Source organism: Sturnira hondurensis, unplaced genomic scaffold, assembly GCF_014824575.4.
Source record: "Sturnira hondurensis isolate 20B ecotype Veracruz unplaced genomic scaffold, ASM1482457v3 Scaffold0021795, whole genome shotgun sequence".
NCBI lineage: Eukaryota > Metazoa > Chordata > Mammalia > Chiroptera > Phyllostomidae > Sturnira > Sturnira hondurensis.
The window spans coordinates 13,041,019-13,060,897 of record NW_028094426.1 but is presented as its reverse complement, the minus strand read 5'-3'; the positions used below and the strand labels follow the sequence as shown (position 1 = coordinate 13,060,897).

Sequence of the window (19,879 nt, the reverse complement as noted above, 5' to 3'; positions counted from 1 at the left end):
AGTCTTAGGCAGAGACTGGAACTGAGCATGTGCAGATTTGTTTACAAGTGTTTACAGGATGAAGAAACAAAACTAGGAAGTAAGCCACCTGCAGAATTTGTGATGGGTTTTGTTGTCATCGGTTTTCCAGCACTAATATAGTTTATTCATCCATTGTTTTAGTCTTTAGAATGTCATTTTCATGAACCGTCTCATGGGCTGGCTTTCATGTCCTGAGGAGTCAGAGAGAAACAAGGTAGATATCATCCCACATTATAATGCTAATATTCTACTGCAGCAGATATATAACTAAAACAATGAAAAATTCACATGTGGGAAAGATTAATTTTAAAGTATAGATAATGTTGTTAAAATTTCTTGATACTCATAATAATACAGACATGTAAATTCAGTTGTTGAAGAAAATTATACATTTCTTTCATGTAATAGACATTGCTACCAAATTTTTTCAGTGCTCTTTCTATTTTATACTTTTCCATAAGATTTTACTAAAAACAGATCTTGAAGACATTTTTATGGTTATAACACAGACATTATGTGTAATAATTTTAATATATCCAGAAAGGTCACTGACTTAAATTTCATAATTTTTTCTATTCTATACCAAGCATATTTTTAAGTGGGGGAGATTTGATTCTATCTTCAATTGTAAAAGAATTTTTAGGTCACAAGATGGAGAAGATCACTGGGACTTCAGAGGCCTGAAGGTGGTTTAGGGGTAAAATGAAGAAACTGACATCAGTTTCCAACTTCAAAAAAGGTCTTCTGAATTCAAAAAGTGTAAGAAATGACTTCTTTACCTGCATGTGGAACCACAGCAGCATTAAAACCTCATGATCACTTAGGTTTCTTCTTCATCCCTACTATAGAAATGTTGTCTAAGGTCTTATATGAATAAGGTCTTATATCCTGCTTATATGAAATCTAATAATCTCTAGTACTGTTTATTGTTCACATATATAAGATATATTCTAATGCCTGTATCACTCCCCATTGGCATTATGTATATCTTTTCTTCACAGTACTGATTGCTATTAACCAGGAAGTAAGAAGTCATGGTGGGTTGATATCAATCCCAAACATCCATCCTCATTGTGTGACTTAGAATGAATATTTTTACCACCCAAAAGATTGGAGATTCTAACAAAAATATATAAACATACTCTAGGAGCTATGTGTAGTACATATTATGAGAGAAAATGAAAACATAATTGAAAGACGATAACATAGAATATGTGCGTGAAATAAATACTTATATGAAATAATAATATTGTAATTTTATAATCTCTTGTATTTTCATAAACATGCACACACATGAGTTTTTGTGATAAGCTGAGATAAAAGTTTATTTAGAAATATCTAACCTAAGTTTATGCACATTAACAGATGTAGCGGGAACCACAAAATGTTGCACTTCTTCAGTTCATTTTCTGCCAGAAGACACATGGTTGATCATTTATTGTCTTTCAGCCAGCACTTCAGCTGTGACAGAAATGACAGAATGGCCTGTCTTAACTTCTTATTCCCCCAAATCAGGACAAATGAGTGGAATGAGCAATACAGGAGTCCAAGCACCCGACAAAACATGGCAACCGAATTGTCCTCCAGAGTATTAGAATTCCACATTGAGGTGATACGAGCCAGGAAGTAAATGAAAAAAAGCAACAGAAAGGAAATGACAGTTTGCATGGCTCTTACGTGGACCTTGGTGCTGGCATCTTGGGATCCTTTGCCACTGAGCTGCATCTTCTTGAGATGTTTCCACAGAGAGAAGAGTAACAGCAGTAAAGTCATCAGGGACATGGTGAATGGTATGATGTGCACAATCGTGAATACAGTCATATCTGAGAGGCGTAAAATGTGCTCCAACTTGATCGCCCAAGTGATGTTTCCTTCATTATCCTTCATCCCCATTTTTAACTTCAGGCTCACCTCTGCAAGGTGACAAACCAAGAAGACCAAAGAGCCCACCAGGACCATGAGAACCACTCTTTTAGCTTTCCATTTTAGATGAAGAAAGAAAAGCCTGGAGAAATTGGCTATCTTGAGCAAATAAAATATGCTGAGGCTAGCGGCCAACCAAAGACTAAAATGGTTGCTTACTACCCAGGCAATATAAACAATAGTTCTTATTTCTAAACTATAAAAAGCTGGATTGTACACGGTTGCATATGAATTTAATAATATTACCCAGAGCAAACCAATCCTGGAAACTGCCAGGGCAGTGAGAATTCCATCAGCACAGGAGACCTTTTGTCCCTTCACCCAGTCAATGACGTTCACCAGGGCTATGAAGACATTGGCAAAATTTCCTAAAACAAATTCTGCTATCACTAGGGTAGAAAGAATGCTCAGCAATGAACTTTTCATGTCTAGAAAAAACAGGCCACATCTGATATCACTGGCTGTGATTCCTTTAATATTCTGACCGTAATTTCTATTTGCAGCTGATCTTGACCGGTTATAAAATTCTTGTTTTTTTAAATCTGTGACCAATGTCAAACATGAAAGCACCAATGTATGGTAATGAAAGAGCTCAATGTTAGTTTATGAAAAACATTGTTACGCCCCACACAGCTCAAATTAATTCCTATTCAAATAGGTTATGACCTGGCTTTACATTGGAATATTTCATAGCTGATGTTGTTGTGAAAGGTGAATTCTCATTTGCTATCATGCAAATACACACATGTTCTCTTTCACCATTTGGAATTTTCTTTGCTTAACCTCTCCATAATCTGTGTTGATCAACTTTGTTCTTGATGGTGTTTAACATCCCAATTCACTGAATACAGTAAATGGTAAATTGTTCGATAGAACTTGGTCATTGTTAGGATCATCGCCACTATGGCATTTTTAAACTTTCCTGAATTTCTTGGGGTGATATTGGTTAGTATAATTATATAGGTTTCAATAATACAATTCAATTATTACCATCTACATATTGCATTGTGTATACACTACCCAAAGTAGTGTACCATTTATCTCCGTCACCATTTATCTCCCCTTTTCGGTGTTCGCTTTTCGTGTCAGGTATATGAAGAAACAATTCCAGCTTTTCCTATTAAAGCATCAAGGTTTTCTTGAGGACCTCAGCAAGGCCCATGATCACTGTGATCTGCTTCCTGATAACTTACACTGAAGTATAATTTCATTGTCTGTAGAGCACTGGGATATGAATATGTACATACACACACCTCATGCATGGAGGGATTTATTGTCCCATAAGTTTCAAAATGGAAAATGAATGTCATAAGGTCTTTTATTTCAGCCCATTTTTTATTTCATTATTTCCTTGTTTATAGATATCAAATACACCTCTCATGTTAGGGCTTTGATGAAGTTTCCCGTTTGAGTCTATTTCATATTTAAATATTAATTTTTAATTAAAATGTTCAGAAATCTGCCCTGGCTGGTGTAGCTCAGTGGATTGAGCGCGAGCCTGCGAACCACACGATCGCGGTTCGATTCCCAGTCAGGGCACATGCCTGGGTTGCAGGCCAGTTCCTGGCCCCTGGCAGGGGACACACAAGAGGCAACCATACATTGATATTTCTCTCTCTCTCTCTCTACCTCTCCTTCCCTTCCACTCTAAGATAAATAAATAAAATCTTTAAAAAAAAATGTTCAGAAATCTTATAAGTATTCCGTGGAAACTTCAGATTTACATGTGGTTTCCAGCCCTTGCTGCTGTGGTTCAATGGACTGAGCCCAGCTTGCCAACCCTGTGGTCGCTGGTTTCACTCCAGATCAGGGTTCATGCCTAGGTTGTGCACTATGGCCCTAGGTGGGGGTGTGTCAGCTGTTTTGCTCTTATACAGCAGTGTTTCTCTCCGTATCCTTCTGTTTCCCTCTCTCTAAACAGAAATAAATGTGATCTTTTTAAAAGAAGGTATTTATCTTAGAAATATATACAGGTTGTTTATATTATATACATGGGAGAGTCTAGACTTCTTTGTATATAAAAGCTGAGTTAATTTACTCTGTTCAACTCATCTCTGACTCCTTAATACATTAAGATTAACTACCCTAGATTTTATTGATTCAGTTTCTACATTATAATTGCTCGTTAGAGGAAGAGATTAGAGCTGGGCTGCCATGAAGGAAAGCCGGGATGCTCTGCTCTGTGTACCTCCGATCTTGGACTCTCCTCTACAACCACTCTCTGTCACCATAATCATCAGTACAGTATCAGGCAACCATGACAAGCTTCCAGTGGTCTTTCTGAGGAGGAGTATACTGGCTAGGTAGGTGCTCTCAGTTGGGCCTGTCTGGTACAGACAACAGGCACAGAGGATTGTTATTCATCTGATCCTGCAATATGTGGTTCTTCAAAGTCACCCTGGGAGAACTTACACTTATGAGTACATGTAGCAGTAGAAAAAGGACACATTTCTTACTGCAACAACCAAGACATGCGGAATAAATTGTCAAAATGTTGTTTTAACTGCGTGTCAGAGCTGAGTAAGGAAGGAGGACCAGTGAGCTAAAATCCAGGTAAAAGGGGAGTATTTAGCTGAACAGGTATTCTGCATATTCAATGCATCACTATCAATATCAGAAAGCTATGTTGCAGAAAGTGAAACTAATTCTAAAGCATTTATGGAAATGCAGAGCACTCACAAGACCCCAGAGAATCTTTTAAAAGAACAAAACAGGAACTTTAAAAAAACAAAATTAGGAACTATAATTCTTTAGTTCCTAATTTTAAAACTTGCTGCAAAGCTCTTTAACCAAGATAGTATACCAATTGAACAATGACAGACATATATATCAGTGATTTTCAGTGCTTTTTAATCTCATGGAGCACATAAACTAACTACTTAAATGCTGCAGCACAATGAAATACATATTTTTCCTGATCTGACAAAACACAGGTAAAATTCTGATTTGTTCCCATTGGACCATAATGTCTTATCTGCAGTGGACAATCTGAGATAAAAGAGGTAGTGGCAATGACTAAATTGTCAGGTATCACTGTTTTAAATATTCTGGCACCACACTGGTTGAAAATTATTGGTGTTTACCATGAAACACGATTGAAGTTCAGATATTCACACTCACCAAGAGCAAGGTCAGATGACCATTGAAAAGGTACCAAGGCAATGCAATGGGGAAATGATCTCTTTCATTTTCCCAACAAATGGTGATGGCAAAGTTGAATATCCACACACCTAAACCTCAATTTACCCCTTTATTTTATACCATATACAGATATTAATTTAAAACTGATCAGACATCTAAACGGAAGACATAAACCAATAACACTTTTAGAGTAAAACATAGGAGAAATGTTGTGCAAACTTGGATTAGGGTAACAATTAAATGTAACACCAAAACATGATGAATAAAATTTAAACAATAAATTAAACTACATAAATTGAAATTTTTTCTCAGTGATATAAATCTCTGAATTCAAAAATGTGCAGCTACAGTAAGCAACTCAATGTGATATGGTTGGTGCTTATACAAATAGATTAATGGGTAGAACACAATGCTTAATAGTAGACCCACACATGTGTGGTCAGTTCACTTCCAATGAAGAAACTGGAAAATTCAATGGGAAGCAACATGCTCTTCATCAATGCCGCTGGGAAAGTGAATAATAGTATAAAAATGCACTTCAATACTTCTGTCACAGGGAGAGAGCCGAGTCAGAGAACCACCCCACCTCCTCCCACCTGCAGCTTGTTCCTCCATTTTTTTCCTGCTGAAGGACATGAATTCAAGTGGAGACAATGCATATAGTGGAAATGAGATAGAAAGTTTGTTTATGAAACACATATAAGCACAAAGCAGCAAGCAGGCTGCCAGCTAGTCTAGATGCCCTGTGTATACAGGCAGTAACGTTGTAGTGAGTTTCTTAGTCAGTTTGTTCCTTACACCTGAGCCAAGGGTACAGGTGGGCACTAAGTTCATCTCAGTTGTGCCTGCTGTGGGGGTTGTGGATTGTGTACATCAGTCCTCTGGTAGGTACCCCTCTTCTGGCTCCAAACCTGGGGAATAATGTACAGCTACAGAGGTTTCCCTTTCAGCTCTTAGAGGATCTGTGTCTTAGTCAATGAAATTGCTACCAAGGTTCCCCTTCTCAGCACAGAGTCTCAAGGACTCCCCTCCTCCTGCCATCCCTGATTCTGACGTTCAGAGCACCTGGCAATCTTATGAGACCGGGCTCAGAACTGCTGAGTCAATGGGAGAGACATGTCTCCCTCCCCCTTCCAGTCTTAGTTTAATACCTATCCCACCTAACATCGCCCCTCAAGCATTCAGGACCCAAATCTTATGGACTTTGAAAGATGACTGTTCTGGCTACTTCCTGCTGTAAAAGGGACATTGGTACTGCTCTGGGTTCCATCCATTGGCGAATTACTAGTCAGAGGAGTTGGAGGGAAGTTCATGTCCATTGGTCCCTGATAGATGTTCGAAGCCTAGGAGCCTAAGGGTAGATGGTGATTGTTGTATCCTGAGGGTGACAAATTTGACAGAAAGATTAGTAGAGTGGAGGGCCTAGGACACTATCTGGTAAGTGTTAAATCTAACAGGGTTACAAAAATTCCTTTTTGAGGGCAGAGGCTGAGCATATTGACAAGCAGGTACAAATATGAGAGAGAGAATTAACTAAGGCCCAGTTGTTGTATTACTTATCGGTGACAGGCTTTTGTTTTTTAAACAGGAATTTGAGGTCCTCTGCCAGCCTACAGGAGTAGGTGAAATTATCCTGCAGTTTCCAAAATCTTGAGGGAGTTGGATCCTTCCACAGTTTGACTGAAGAGCGATGCATTTAGCAGGAGATGACAGGGACCTTGATGGCTGCTGGGGAAGACATGAGCATAGGCAGGGGTCCTTTCAGTGAGGGCTATAAATGAAGACTATGGGAACCATCCCTCCAAACTCTTACATAGACTGGGTCTGCAGTTATACTTGTTTGTGTTGTAGCCTTAAGTTTCTTTCTATATTTCTGTGCTGTTTTTTGTAACTGCCATAGATTAATAATACAAGAAGGTTTCGGTTTTGTATTAGATGTTTACGGCCAGTTCCTCTGTGGTGGATAGATTGGTAGGTCATTTACATATTGGTTTACTAGGCTAACCCCTTCAAGTGACAAGTCCCTTAAATCCTCCTCTGCTGATGCTCTGCTGAACAAATGAGGGCTGTCTGTAAATCCCTTAAGCTGGACAGTGCATGTTAGTTGTTGCTTATGTGTTTGTGAATCTGTCTATTTAAAAGTAAGAAAAAAGTTGTGGTTGTAAACCTTTCTGCTACTCATAGTATGGTGCGGGATCGTGAGAAGAGTTGCCTAATTAAGGAAGTACAGACAGAGTAGGTGGCCCCAGTAGCCTACTGATAAGAAAGTTACTGTGCTACCAACCCCATCTGTGTGTACCTTAAGCTTTAGTCCAGTAATGGCAGCCTCTTGAGGTGGGGCTGGCTATGTAACTCTCAGAATAAACAAAAATGGTACCCACTTATCTTAGCACAGCCGCAAATTTTCATTTGTACCAATGACTTAAACTGTTAAGTCAAGTATGTAAACATATAAATATGAGAGAGATTGTTTTCCATCACTTCACACTTTCATCTCCCTGAACAATATTTTTTTTCATTTTTTTAATTTTTTGATTTAATTCTTGTTCAAGTACAGTTTTCTGTCTTATCTTCCCAGCCCTGCTCCCCCCTCCCAGTTCTCCCCTCCTCCCTCCCATTTCCACCCCCCACCTTAGTTATTGTCCATGTATACTTGTTCATGTGAGTCCTTGCCTTTTCCCCTGTGATTCTCTCCCCTCTCCCCTCTGGTCCCTGTCAGCCTGTTCCATATTTCAGTGTCTTTGGTTATAATTTGATTGCTTGTTTGTTTTGTTGTTTAGATTCCTGTTAATGGTGATATCATATGATATTTGTCTTTTACCGCTTGGCTTATTTCCCTCAGCATAATGCTTTCCAGTTCCATCCATGATGTTGCAAAGGGTAGGAGCTCCTTCTTCCTTTCTGCAGCATAGAATTCCATTGTGTAAATGTACCATAGCTTTTTGATCCAGTCATTTACCAATGGGCATCTAGGTTGCTTCCAACTCTTGGCTAGCGTAAACTGTGCTGCTATGAACTTTGGGGTGCATAGGTTCTTTTGAATTAGTGTTTCAGGATTCTTAGAGTATAATCCAGAAGTGAGATTGCTGGATCAAAAGCAGTTCCATTTTCAGTTATGGGGGGAAATTGCATAGTGTTTTTGACAGTTGCTGCACCAGTCTGCATTCTCACCCACAATGTAGTAGGGTTATCTTTTCTCCACAGCCTCCCCAGCACTTGTTGTTTGTTGATTTAATTCTGGTCGCCATTCTGACCATGATGAACTAGTATTTCATTGTAAAACCAGTGAGAAACCACTTTATACTAGTCAGGATGGCCATCAAAAACAAATCAATGAAGAATAAAGGAAATATTTTAGGTTTTGAGCAATAATTGCTCAGAAAACTTTTATATAATTAAGTAGCTATTTGTTACTCATCAATAACATCCTTCTATGTATCAAGTAATTTTTGATGTAATTTGTTTAATTGAAGTTATTTTTAGTTCAAAGCCACAACCAACCCAAGAACAAACAGTTCAAATAAAAAATAAGAAATATTTTAAAAATTCATTCAGATGTTATAAGCAAATCAGACTGGGAAATCACATGGGGGAGCTACAAGTGCCACAATTCAGAGTTGATTATCATTTTATGAAGACTAATATTTAGTGGGAACTTGAATTATTTACAATTTATGAAGACAGAGAGAAAAATTTAAGACTAATGTAAAGACATGTCTAATTTTTCAAAGTAGCATAAACAAGCTACGGCACCCTTCTAAGCAAAGAAATTTCTTTTGTGTTACCAAAACTTATTGCCTTTTCAATAGAAATGTTATGAGGTGCCCTCCAACATCTCTGTCTTAAATTCACTATTTTAGTCTTTCTGGGCTACACAGTGACTGTATGTCTCAACCTGCCTTAGAGATGGTGTGGCAATGTGAATGAATCTGAACAATATTCTGTGAGTGGAAATTATGTGCAGCATTTACAAGCCCATCCCCAAAAGTCTCCCCAAATGTGCTCCTCCATATATCTTCCCCCTCCCTCTCTCTGGCATGGGCATGACTCCAGGGTAATCCTGGAAACTCTGTGTTCAAGATGGTGTGTTTGCGATCAGTCTGATTCCCAGGTAACTGCATACAGAGGCTCCTCAGACACATCAGGGCTGTCAGTAAAGCAATACTAAAGTCAGGTTATGTGTGAGTCACTTTGTGCTTTGGAGCATGTATGTGACTGCAGTTCACTTCCCCAGTCTTAGGCAGAGACTGGAACTGAGCATGTGCAGATTTGTTTACAAGTGTTTACAGGATGAAGAAACAAAACTAGGAAGTAAGCCACCTGCAGAATTTGTGATGGGTTTTGTTGTCATCGGTTTTCCAGCACTAATATAGTTTATTCATCCATTGTTTTAGTCTTTAGAATGTCATTTTCATGAACCGTCTCATGGGCTGGCTTTCATGTCCTGAGGAGTCAGAGAGAAACAAGGTAGATATCATCCCACATTATAATGCTAATATTCTACTGCAGCAGATATATAACTAAAACAATGAAAAATTCACATGTGGGAAAGATTAATTTTAAAGTATAGATAATGTTGTTAAAATTTCTTGATACTCATAATAATACAGACATGTAAATTCAGTTGTTGAAGAAAATTATACATTTCTTTCATGTAATAGACATTGCTACCAAATTTTTTCAGTGCTCTTTCTATTTTATACTTTTCCATAAGATTTTACTAAAAACAGATCTTGAAGACATTTTTATGGTTATAACACAGACATTATGTGTAATAATTTTAATATATCCAGAAAGGTCACTGACTTAAATTTCATAATTTTTTCTATTCTATACCAAGCATATTTTTAAGTGGGGGAGATTTGATTCTATCTTCAATTGTAAAAGAATTTTTAGGTCACAAGATGGAGAAGATCACTGGGACTTCAGAGGCCTGAAGGTGGTTTAGGGGTAAAATGAAGAAACTGACATCAGTTTCCAACTTCAAAAAAGGTCTTCTGAATTCAAAAAGTGTAAGAAATGACTTCTTTACCTGCATGTGGAACCACAGCAGCATTAAAACCTCATGATCACTTAGGTTTCTTCTTCATCCCTACTATAGAAATGTTGTCTAAGGTCTTACCTGCTTATATGAAATCTAATAATCTCTAGTACTGTTTATTGTTCACATATATAAGATATATTCTAATGCCTGTATCACTCCCCATTGGCATTATGTATATCTTTTCTTCACAGTACTGATTGCTATTAACCAGGAAGTAAGAAGTCATGGTGGGTTGATATCAATCCCAAACATCCATCCTCATTGTGTGACTTAGAATGAATATTTTTACCACCCAAAAGATTGGAGATTCTAACAAAAATATATAAACATACTCTAGGAGCTATGTGTAGTACATATTATGAGAGAAAATGAAAACATAATTGAAAGACGATAACATAGAATATGTGCGTGAAATAAATACTTATATGAAATAATAATATTGTAATTTTATAATCTCTTGTATTTTCATAAACATGCACACACATGAGTTTTTGTGATAAGCTGAGATAAAAGTTTATTTAGAAATATCTAACCTAAGTTTATGCACATTAACAGATGTAGCGGGAACCACAAAATGTTGCACTTCTTCAGTTCATTTTCTGCCAGAAGACACATGGTTGATCATTTATTGTCTTTCAGCCAGCACTTCAGCTGTGACAGAAATGACAGAATGGCCTGTCTTAACTTCTTATTCCCCCAAATCAGGACAAATGAGTGGAATGAGCAATACAGGAGTCCAAGCACCCGACAAAACATGGCAACCGAATTGTCCTCCAGAGTATTAGAATTCCACATTGAGGTGATACGAGCCAGGAAGTAAATGAAAAAAAGCAACAGAAAGGAGATGACAGTTTGCATGGCTCTTACGTGGACCTTGGTGCTGGCATCTTGGGATCCTTTGCCACTGAGCTGCATCTTCTTGAGATGTTTCCACAGAGAGAAGAGTAACAGCAGTAAAGTCATCAGGGACATGGTGAATGGTATGATGTGCACAATCGTGAATACAGTCATATCTGAGAGGCGTAAAATGTGCTCCAACTTGATCGCCCAAGTGATGTTTCCTTCATTATCCTTCATCCCCATTTTTAACTTCAGGCTCACCTCTGCAAGGTGACAAACCAAGAAGACCAAAGAGCCCACCAGGACCATGAGAACCACTCTTTTAGCTTTCCATTTTAGATGAAGAAAGAAAAGCCTGGAGAAATTGGCTATCTTGAGCAAATAAAATATGCTGAGGCTAGCGGCCAACCAAAGACTAAAATGGTTGCTTACTACCCAGGCAATATAAACAATAGTTCTTATTTCTAAACTATAAAAAGCTGGATTGTACACGGTTGCATATGAATTTAATAATATTACCCAGAGCAAACCAATCCTGGAAACTGCCAGGGCAGTGAGAATTCCATCAGCACAGGAGACCTTTTGTCCCTTCACCCAGTCAATGACGTTCACCAGGGCTATGAAGACATTGGCAAAATTTCCTAAAACAAATTCTGCTATCACTAGGGTAGAAAGAATGCTCAGCAATGAACTTTTCATGTCTAGAAAAAACAGGCCACATCTGATATCACTGGCTGTGATTCCTTTAATATTCTGACCGTAATTTCTATTTGCAGCTGATCTTGACCGGTTATAAAATTCTTGTTTTTTTAAATCTGTGACCAATGTCAAACATGAAAGCTCCAATGTATGGTAATGAAAGAACTCAATGTTAGTTTATGAAAAACATTGTTACGCCCCACACAGCTCAAATTAATTCCTATTCAAATAGGTTATGACCTGGCTTTACACTGGAATATTTCATAGCTGATGTTGTTGTGAAAGGTGAATTCTCATTTGCTATCATGCAAATACACACATGTTCTCTTTAACCATAATAGAATTTTCTTTATTTAACCTCTTCATCATTTGTATTCATCAACTTTGTTCTTAGTGACATTTAATGTCCCAATAAATACATTGAATATAGTAAATGCTAAATTGTTTTATAGAGCTTGGTCATATTTAGGATCATCATCACAATAGCATTTTTAATCTTTCCTGAATTTCTTGGGGTGACATTTGTTAATATAATACATAGGTCTCAAGTATACAATTCTATACTTATCATCTGCATATTGCATTGTGGTGGTGAACAATGCAATACATATCATCTGCATATTGCATATTGCATTTTGGTGGTGAACACCACCAAAAGTCACGTCTCTTTCTTTCACCATTTTCACCATTGTCTGTTTTTTGTTTTTAATGTCAGTATTATGAAGAAAGAATTCAAGCTTTTTCTATTAAAGCATCCAGGTTTTCTTGAATATCTCAGCAACACCAATGCTCACTAAGTTCTGCTTGCTGATAACTAACTTTTAAGTGTAATTTTGTTGTTTGTAAAGGCAAGAGGTAGCAAACTGGGCACACACCTCATAAGTTTCAAAATGGAAAATGAGTCTGAATGTGGTCCTCTAAGTTTAAGTCTACCTTATTTCATTATTTCATTTCCTACTTAGGGCACGTGCCTGGGTTGCGGGCCATGTCCTGGTGGGGGGCGTGTGAGAGGTACTGCTTAGTTTATCACACAATGATGTGCCTCTCTGTCTCCTGTCCTCCTCTTCTCTAAAAATAAATAAATAACATCTTTAAAAAACAAACATGAGAAAAGTACATTTGATTTTCATCAGAAAGTTGAGACTTCTCTGTATACAAAAATTCATTTTTATTTTCTCTGTTCAACTGAATGTGTATTTCTGACTATTGAATATATATTTTATATAATTTTATTATATAGTTTTCTATTACCATTTCATCCCCTTACACCCCTCTTGCCCCAGCAATCAATGCAATGCTGCCAATGTCTGTGAGTCCTTTCTCCTTTTTGTTCAATCCCGACTATTTAATATATTAAGATAAATAATTGTAAAATATACCACTACCCTCACATTTTTTGCTTCAGTTTTTATGTCATAGTAATTTTTAGAGGACATCCTTAAAACTAAACTGCCATGAAGGAAAGCCCCGATGCTCTGCTCTGTGTACCTCCGATCTTGGACTCTCCTCTACAACCACTCTCTGTCACCATAATCCTCAGTACAGTATCAGGCAACCATGACAAGCTTCCAGTGGTCTTTCTGAGGAGGAGTACACTGTCTGGGTAGGTACTCTCAGTTGGGCCTGCCTGGTACAGACAACGGGCACAGAGGATTGTTACTCATTTGATGCCATGATATTTGGTTCTTCAAAGTTAACCTGAGAGAACTCCCACTTAAGAGTACATGTAGCAGTAGAAAAAAGAGGGATTACCTCTGGCAACAACCAAGATGTGAGGAATAAATTGTCAAAATTTTGTTTTAACTGCATCAAAGAGCTGAGTAAGGAAGGAGGACCATCAGCAAAATGAACAGGGAACCAAACATATGAGTAAATATATTTGCCAATGATACTTCAGACAAGGATTTGATCTCCAAATTATATAAAGAACTCATATGACTCCACTCCAGAAAGACAAAAAAAATCCAGTTAAAAAATGGGCAAAAGACTCAAACAGAAACTTCTCCAGGGAGGATATACAGAGGGCCCAGAGACACATGAGAGGGTGCTCAGCATCACTAGCCATCAGAGAGATGCAAGTTAAAACCATAATGAGATACCACTTCACACCAGTCAGAATGGCCATCATAACCAAATCAATAAACAAATGCTGGCAAAGCTGTGGAGAAAAGGGAACCCTAGTGCACTGTTGGTGGGAATGCAGACAGGTGCAGCCACTATGGAAAACAGTATGAAATTTCCTCAGAAAACTAAAAATGGAACTACCTTTTGACCCAGCAATTCCACTGCTGGCGTTATACCCTAAGAATTCTGAAACACAAATTCAAAAGAATCTATGCACCCCAATCATCACAGCAGCACAATTTACAATAGCCAAGTGCTGGAAGCAACCTAAGTGCTCATCCATAAATGGGTGGATCAAAACACTAGAGTACATTTACATGATGGAATACTCCACAGCAGAAAAAGAGGAGCTCCCACCCTTCACGGAAACATAGATGGATCTGGAGAGCATTATGCTGAGTGAAATGGCAATAAAGCCAAGCAATAAAACACAAATACCATATGATCTACCTGTAAGCGGAACTCAATCAACAAAACCAACAAGCAAGCAAAATACAACCAGAGACACTGAAATTAAGAGCAACCTGACAGTAACCATAGGAGAGGTAAGAGGGGATAACAAGAAGAAAAGGGGGAAGTGTCATCAAGGAACATGTATAAAGGACATGTGGACAAAGCCAAAGGTGGGTAGGACAGAGAGTAGAAGGTGGGGATTAGTGGGGTGGAGGCAGAGTAGGGGGGAATGGAGACAACTGTACTTGGGCAACAACAAAAAAAAGAGAGAGAAAAGCTAAAATTTTGATTAAAAAATAAATAAATAACTGAATCTAAAACAAACGAAAACAAAACTATGCAAACAACTAGAACAGGAACAGAATCACAGAAATGGAAATCACATGGATTGTGATCAGTGAGGAGGGGGAAGGGGGAATATGGAGGAAAAGGTGCAGGAATTAAGAAGCATAATTTGTAGATACAAAATAGACAGGGGACGGTTAAGAACAGCATAGGAAATGGAGAAACCAAAGAACCTATAGGTTTGGCCCATAGACATGAACTAAGGGGGGTAGTGCTGGAGGGAATTGGGTTATTGGGCAAAGTGGGTAAAGGGGGAAAAATTCAAACCACTGTGATAGCACAATCAATAAAATATACTAAAGATAAAGAAACAAGATTCATAGACCACTATCATGTTACTTACTGTCCCCTACTATATAATTACTAAAGTAAAGGCAAATGATGTCCACTATCTAGGCACCTGCTGCAAATTTCCATTCGTGCCACTGACTAAAACAGTGAAGGCAACTATCTAAATATGCAACTATTAGAGAGGCTTTTTTCACCACTTTGTGTTTTCATCTCCCTGAGATGCAAGTGTTTTGAATAATGAATACTGATTGCTAAGAAAAGAAACTTTATATAGTTTTGTCATTAGTTGTTACTCACTTAAGATCTTTTTACATAGCAAGTATTTTTGTTGATGTCATTGGATTTACAAAAATAATTTATAGTGACTATTTCTAGTTCAAAGACAACATGCAGTTCCTAGACAAAATGACTAAACATAATTAGTAAGACATATTTTAGGAGCTAAATCAGAAGTTATAAGCAAAACATGTAAAGAACTTACATGAGGAGGCTATACACACTACAATGCAAAACCATTTATGGTTTTATGAAGACAGGAATATTTAGCGGGAACTTGAACTATTTAGAATTTATGAAGAATGAGAGAAACAAATTCAACACTGATGGAAGGGCATGTCAAATTATGATAGTGACATGAACAAGCTATGGCCCCCTTGTAAGCAGTGAATATCTTTTGTCTTACAATAACTTGTCATCTTTCCTTCTTTATTAAGATTTTATTTATTATTTCTGTTTAGACAGAGGGAAGGGAGGGAGGCAGGGAAACATCAATGTATGGTTGCCCCTTGTGTGCCCCCTACTGGGGACCTGACCTACAACTCCGGTATGTGCCTTGACTAGGAATCCAACCAGAAAGGCTTTGGTTTGCAGGACAGTAATCAATCCAGGGAGCCTCACCTGCCAAGGCACTTGGCTTTTCCAATAAAATGTTATTAAGTACCCTCTAACACCTTTGTCCTAAATCAATGTCTCGTCTTCTTTCTGGGGTAGAGAGTGACTGTGTGTTTCAATCTCCCTTACGAATGGTGTGGCAATGTGACTGAATCTGATCAGTGTCTTGTGAGCTAAAATCATGTGCGTCATTTACAAGCCTGTCCCCCCCCACAAATCTCCCCACACATCTCTCCCCTCCCCGTTGACTAGAATGGGAATGGCTCCAAGGCAATCTTGGAAACCCCATGTTCAAACTGGCATACTCTCGATCAGCCTGATTCTGCATACAGAGGCTCCTCAGACACATCAGGACTGTTAGAAAAGCAATACTAAATTCAGATTATGCACGAGGCGCTTTATGTCTTGGAGCCTTTTTGTGGCAGAAGTTCCTTTCTCCAGTTTAAGGCACTGATCAGAACTGAGCATGTACAGATTTATTTAGGTGAGTTTAGAGGGTGAAGAAACAGAACCAAGAAATCTAGGCCACCTATAGATTTTACAATCAGTTTTCTCGTCATTGATTTTTTTTATTTCTGAAAATGAATTATTATTTTTTATTTTAGAAACTTCATTTTTTATTGTTTTATTTTAGTTGTTCCAACTATTCCCTCCATTGCTTTCCCCTGCCCAGCCCACCCCTGCTCCCTCCGTTAATCCACACCAGTTGTCCATTACCAGTTCCTTCATTCAAGTTCCATGACTATAAACTTCCCCTTCTTTCCTCCATTTTCCCCCTAGCCCCACCCCTCTGGTCACTGTCACTTTGTTCCTTTATTTCATGTCTCTAGTTTTATTTGGTCATTTGTTTGTTTTGTTGATTAGGCTCAACTTCACTTATAGGTGAGATCATATGGTATTTGTCTTTCACCACCTGGCTGATTTCATGTATCATAATACTCTCCAAGTCCATCTACATTGTCATGAAGGGAAGGTGCTCCTTTTTTCTTCATGCTGCATATTATTCCATTGTGTAAGTGTACCATAGTGTTTGATACACACGTTTATTGATGGGCACTTAAGCTGTTTCCAGCACTTGGCTATTGTAAATAATTCTGCTATGAACATTGGGGTGCATAGGTTCTTTTGAAATGTGGTTTCAGGATTCCCAGGCTATCCTCCCCATGGTGGGATCATTGGTTTTCCATACCTAATATAGTTTATTCATTCATTTATTTAGTCTTCAGAATATCATTTTCATGAATTATCCCATTTTTTTAAAGATTTTATTTATTTATTTATCTTTAGAGGGGAAGGAGAGAGGGAGAGAAACATCAATGTATGGTTGCCTTTCATGCGTTCCCTGCTGGGAGTTGGCCTGCAGGGAACTGGCCTGCAACCCAGGCATGTGCCCTGACTGGGAATCAAACCGCGATCCTCTGGTTTGCAGGCCTGTGCTCAATCCACTGAGCTACGCCAGCCAGGGCCTGGATTGGCTTTTATGTCCTTAGGAGTCAGCAGGAAACAGTATAGATACCATCCCACATTATAATGCTTATATTCTACTGGAGCAGAGGGATGATTTAAAAAGTAAAAGAAATAAGATGTGGGAAAGATTTATTTTAAGGTATAGATAATGCTGTTAAAATGTCTTAATACTAAGAATAATATGGACATGTAAATTCAGTTATTGAACAAGGTGACACATTTTTTCTTATGATAGACCTTACGACCAAATCTATGTCAACACACTTTCGATTTTATCATTTTCTACACAATTTTAATAAAAACCGATCCTCAGAACAGTTTTATAATGATTACATACATGTCAGGAGTAACAATTTTCATATATGCAGAAAAATAATTGATGTAGGTACCGTAATTTTTTACTATTTTTATAGCAAGCATATTTTTAAGATAGGGAAGTTTGAATCTTTCTGTGAAGTTTAAAAGAAATTTTTAGATGACAAGATGGAGAAGATGACGGGCAACTCAGAGGCCCAATGATGGTTTAGGGGTAAAGCGAATAAACTGAAGTCAGAGTCTGACTTCAAAAAAGGTCTTCTGAATTTGAAAACTCTATGAAATGACTATTCTAACTGCATATGTAAACATAGCAACATTAAAAAGAACTGATTTATTTTGCTTTCTTCTTCATCCCTATCACAGTACTTTTTTATAAGCTTTTACCTGCTTATATTAAACCAAATAATCTCTACTACTTTTATCTTATTTTTATTTTATTTTACATAAATATCAAACATATTCTAAATACCTTTATTGCACTTCAATTTCATTATGTATATGTTCTCTAAATGGTTCTGATAGCTACTAACCATGAAGTGATAATTCATGTTGGAATAATATCTACCCCAAACATCCATCTTCATTTGGTTCCCAGGCCACGCTCAATCCACTGAGCTACACCAGCCAGGGCTCATCCATCTTCAATGTATGACTTAGAATGAATATTATTACTATCCAAAAAATTGGAGGTTCAGATTTTTTTTCACAAAAAATCTAAACACACTCTGGGATCATTGTGTGCTACTAATTAGAACAGAAATTAAGAATGATTTCCCAAGATGACTTGTCAGTCTTTAAATATGTATAAACATAGATCATAAAATTATTAATTTTAAAATGATGACATAGAATATGTATATGAAATGCATAACTTCACAATCTTGAGGAATTTCTTACACTATTTTGTAGAAATTAGTTTGCTTATATGAAAAAAATATTATCATTCATAATCTTTCTTGTATTTTTCACAAACATGTACACGCATAAATTTTTGTGATGAGCTAAGGTAAAAGATTTTTTAGGTGTACCTTATCAAAGCCTATACACATTAGTAAATGTAGTGGGAACACCAAAATGTTACACTCTACCAGTTTTCTGCCAGAAGACACATGGTTCCCCACTTCTTTCTTTCTTTGAGCCAGCACCTCAGTGGTGACAGTAATAACAGAATAGCCTGCCTTAGCTTCTTATTCCCCCAAATGAGGATGAGTGAGTGGCGTGAAGAATACAGAAGTCCAAAAACCATGTGAACTGAATTAATCTTCCAAGTATTAGAATTCCATAATGAGGTGATTTCAGCCAGGAAGAAAATGACAAATAGCAAGAGAAAGGAGTTGACAGTTTGCATGGCTCTTACGTGGACCTTGGTGCTGGCATCTTGGGATCCTTTGCCACTGAGCTGCATCTTCTTGAGATGTTTCCACAGAGAAAAGAGTAACAGCAGTAAAGCCATCAGGGACATGGTAAATGGTATGACATGTATAATTGCAAATACAGTCATATTTGCAAGATGTGCAGTGTGCCACAAGTTGCTCACCCAAGTGATGTTTCCTTCATTATAATTCATTCACATTGTTAATTCTAAGATCATCACCGGAAGGTGACAAACCAAGAAGACCAAAGAGCCCAAAAATATCACGAGAACCACTCTTAGCTTTCCATCTTAAGTGAAGAGAGAAAAGGCTGGAGAAATTGGCTATCTTGAGCAAATAAAGTATGCTGAGGCTAACAGCAAACCAGAGGCCAAAATGGTTACTTACTACCCAGATAACATGAACAATAATTTTTATTTCTAACCTGTAGAAAGCTAGATTATACACAGTTCCATACAAATTTAATAGCATGGAGCCGAGCAAACTAATCCTGGAGACCGCCAGGGCAGTGAGAATTCCATCAGCACAGGAGAGCTTCTGTTTCTTGACCCAGTCAAAGCCATTCACCAGGGCTATTAAGACATTGGTGATATTTTCCTAGAACGAATTCTGCTATCACTAGGGTAGAAAGAATGCTCTGTAATAAACTCATCATGTCTAGGGAAAAAGGCCAATCTAATATCACTGGTCATGATTCCTTTAATAACCTGACCTTAAGTTCTATTTGCAGCTGGTTTTGAATGTATATAAAATACTTATGTTTTTTTAAACCTCTGACCAATGTCAAGCATGAAAGCACCAGAGCATGTTAATGAGAGAGCATAATGCTTTCTTTATGAAAAACATTGTTATGCCCCACACAGCTCAAATTACCTACTTGTCAAATTCTTTATGTCCTTACTGGATTTTCTGTAGGCTGGAATATTTCATAATGGATGTTTTTGTGAAA

At 37.6% G+C, this 19,879-nt stretch overlaps 2 protein-coding genes and 1 pseudogene across 2 annotated transcripts; all 3 read right to left on the bottom strand.

The window, feature by feature from the left end:
• Positions 1 to 1,452: 1,452 nt before the first annotated feature.
• On the bottom strand, positions 1,453 to 2,370 carry LOC118978374 (putative taste receptor type 2 member 33). The gene has a single exon (XM_037033829.1). It carries the CDS (start codon positions 2,368 to 2,370, stop codon positions 1,453 to 1,455), a length of 918 nt encoding a protein of 305 aa, XP_036889724.1.
• An 8,380-nt stretch (positions 2,371 to 10,750) lies between these two features.
• LOC118978375 (putative taste receptor type 2 member 33) lies at positions 10,751 to 11,668 on the bottom strand. Its single transcript, XM_037033830.1, has one exon. The coding sequence runs from the start codon at positions 11,666 to 11,668 to the stop codon at positions 10,751 to 10,753; it is 918 nt and encodes a 305-aa protein (XP_036889725.1).
• Positions 11,669 to 18,641: 6,973 nt separating this feature from the next.
• LOC118978409 (taste receptor type 2 member 20-like) lies at positions 18,642 to 19,585 on the bottom strand (annotated as a pseudogene).
• Between the last annotated feature and the right edge of the window lie 294 nt (positions 19,586 to 19,879).

Bases quoted from the DNA above. Each gene is read 5' to 3' on its own strand.
- LOC118978375 (XM_037033830.1), bottom strand. From the start codon at position 11,668: ATGAAAAGTTCATTGCTGAGCATTCTTTCTACCCTAGTGATAGCAGAA.
- LOC118978374 (XM_037033829.1), bottom strand. From the start codon at position 2,370: ATGAAAAGTTCATTGCTGAGCATTCTTTCTACCCTAGTGATAGCAGAA.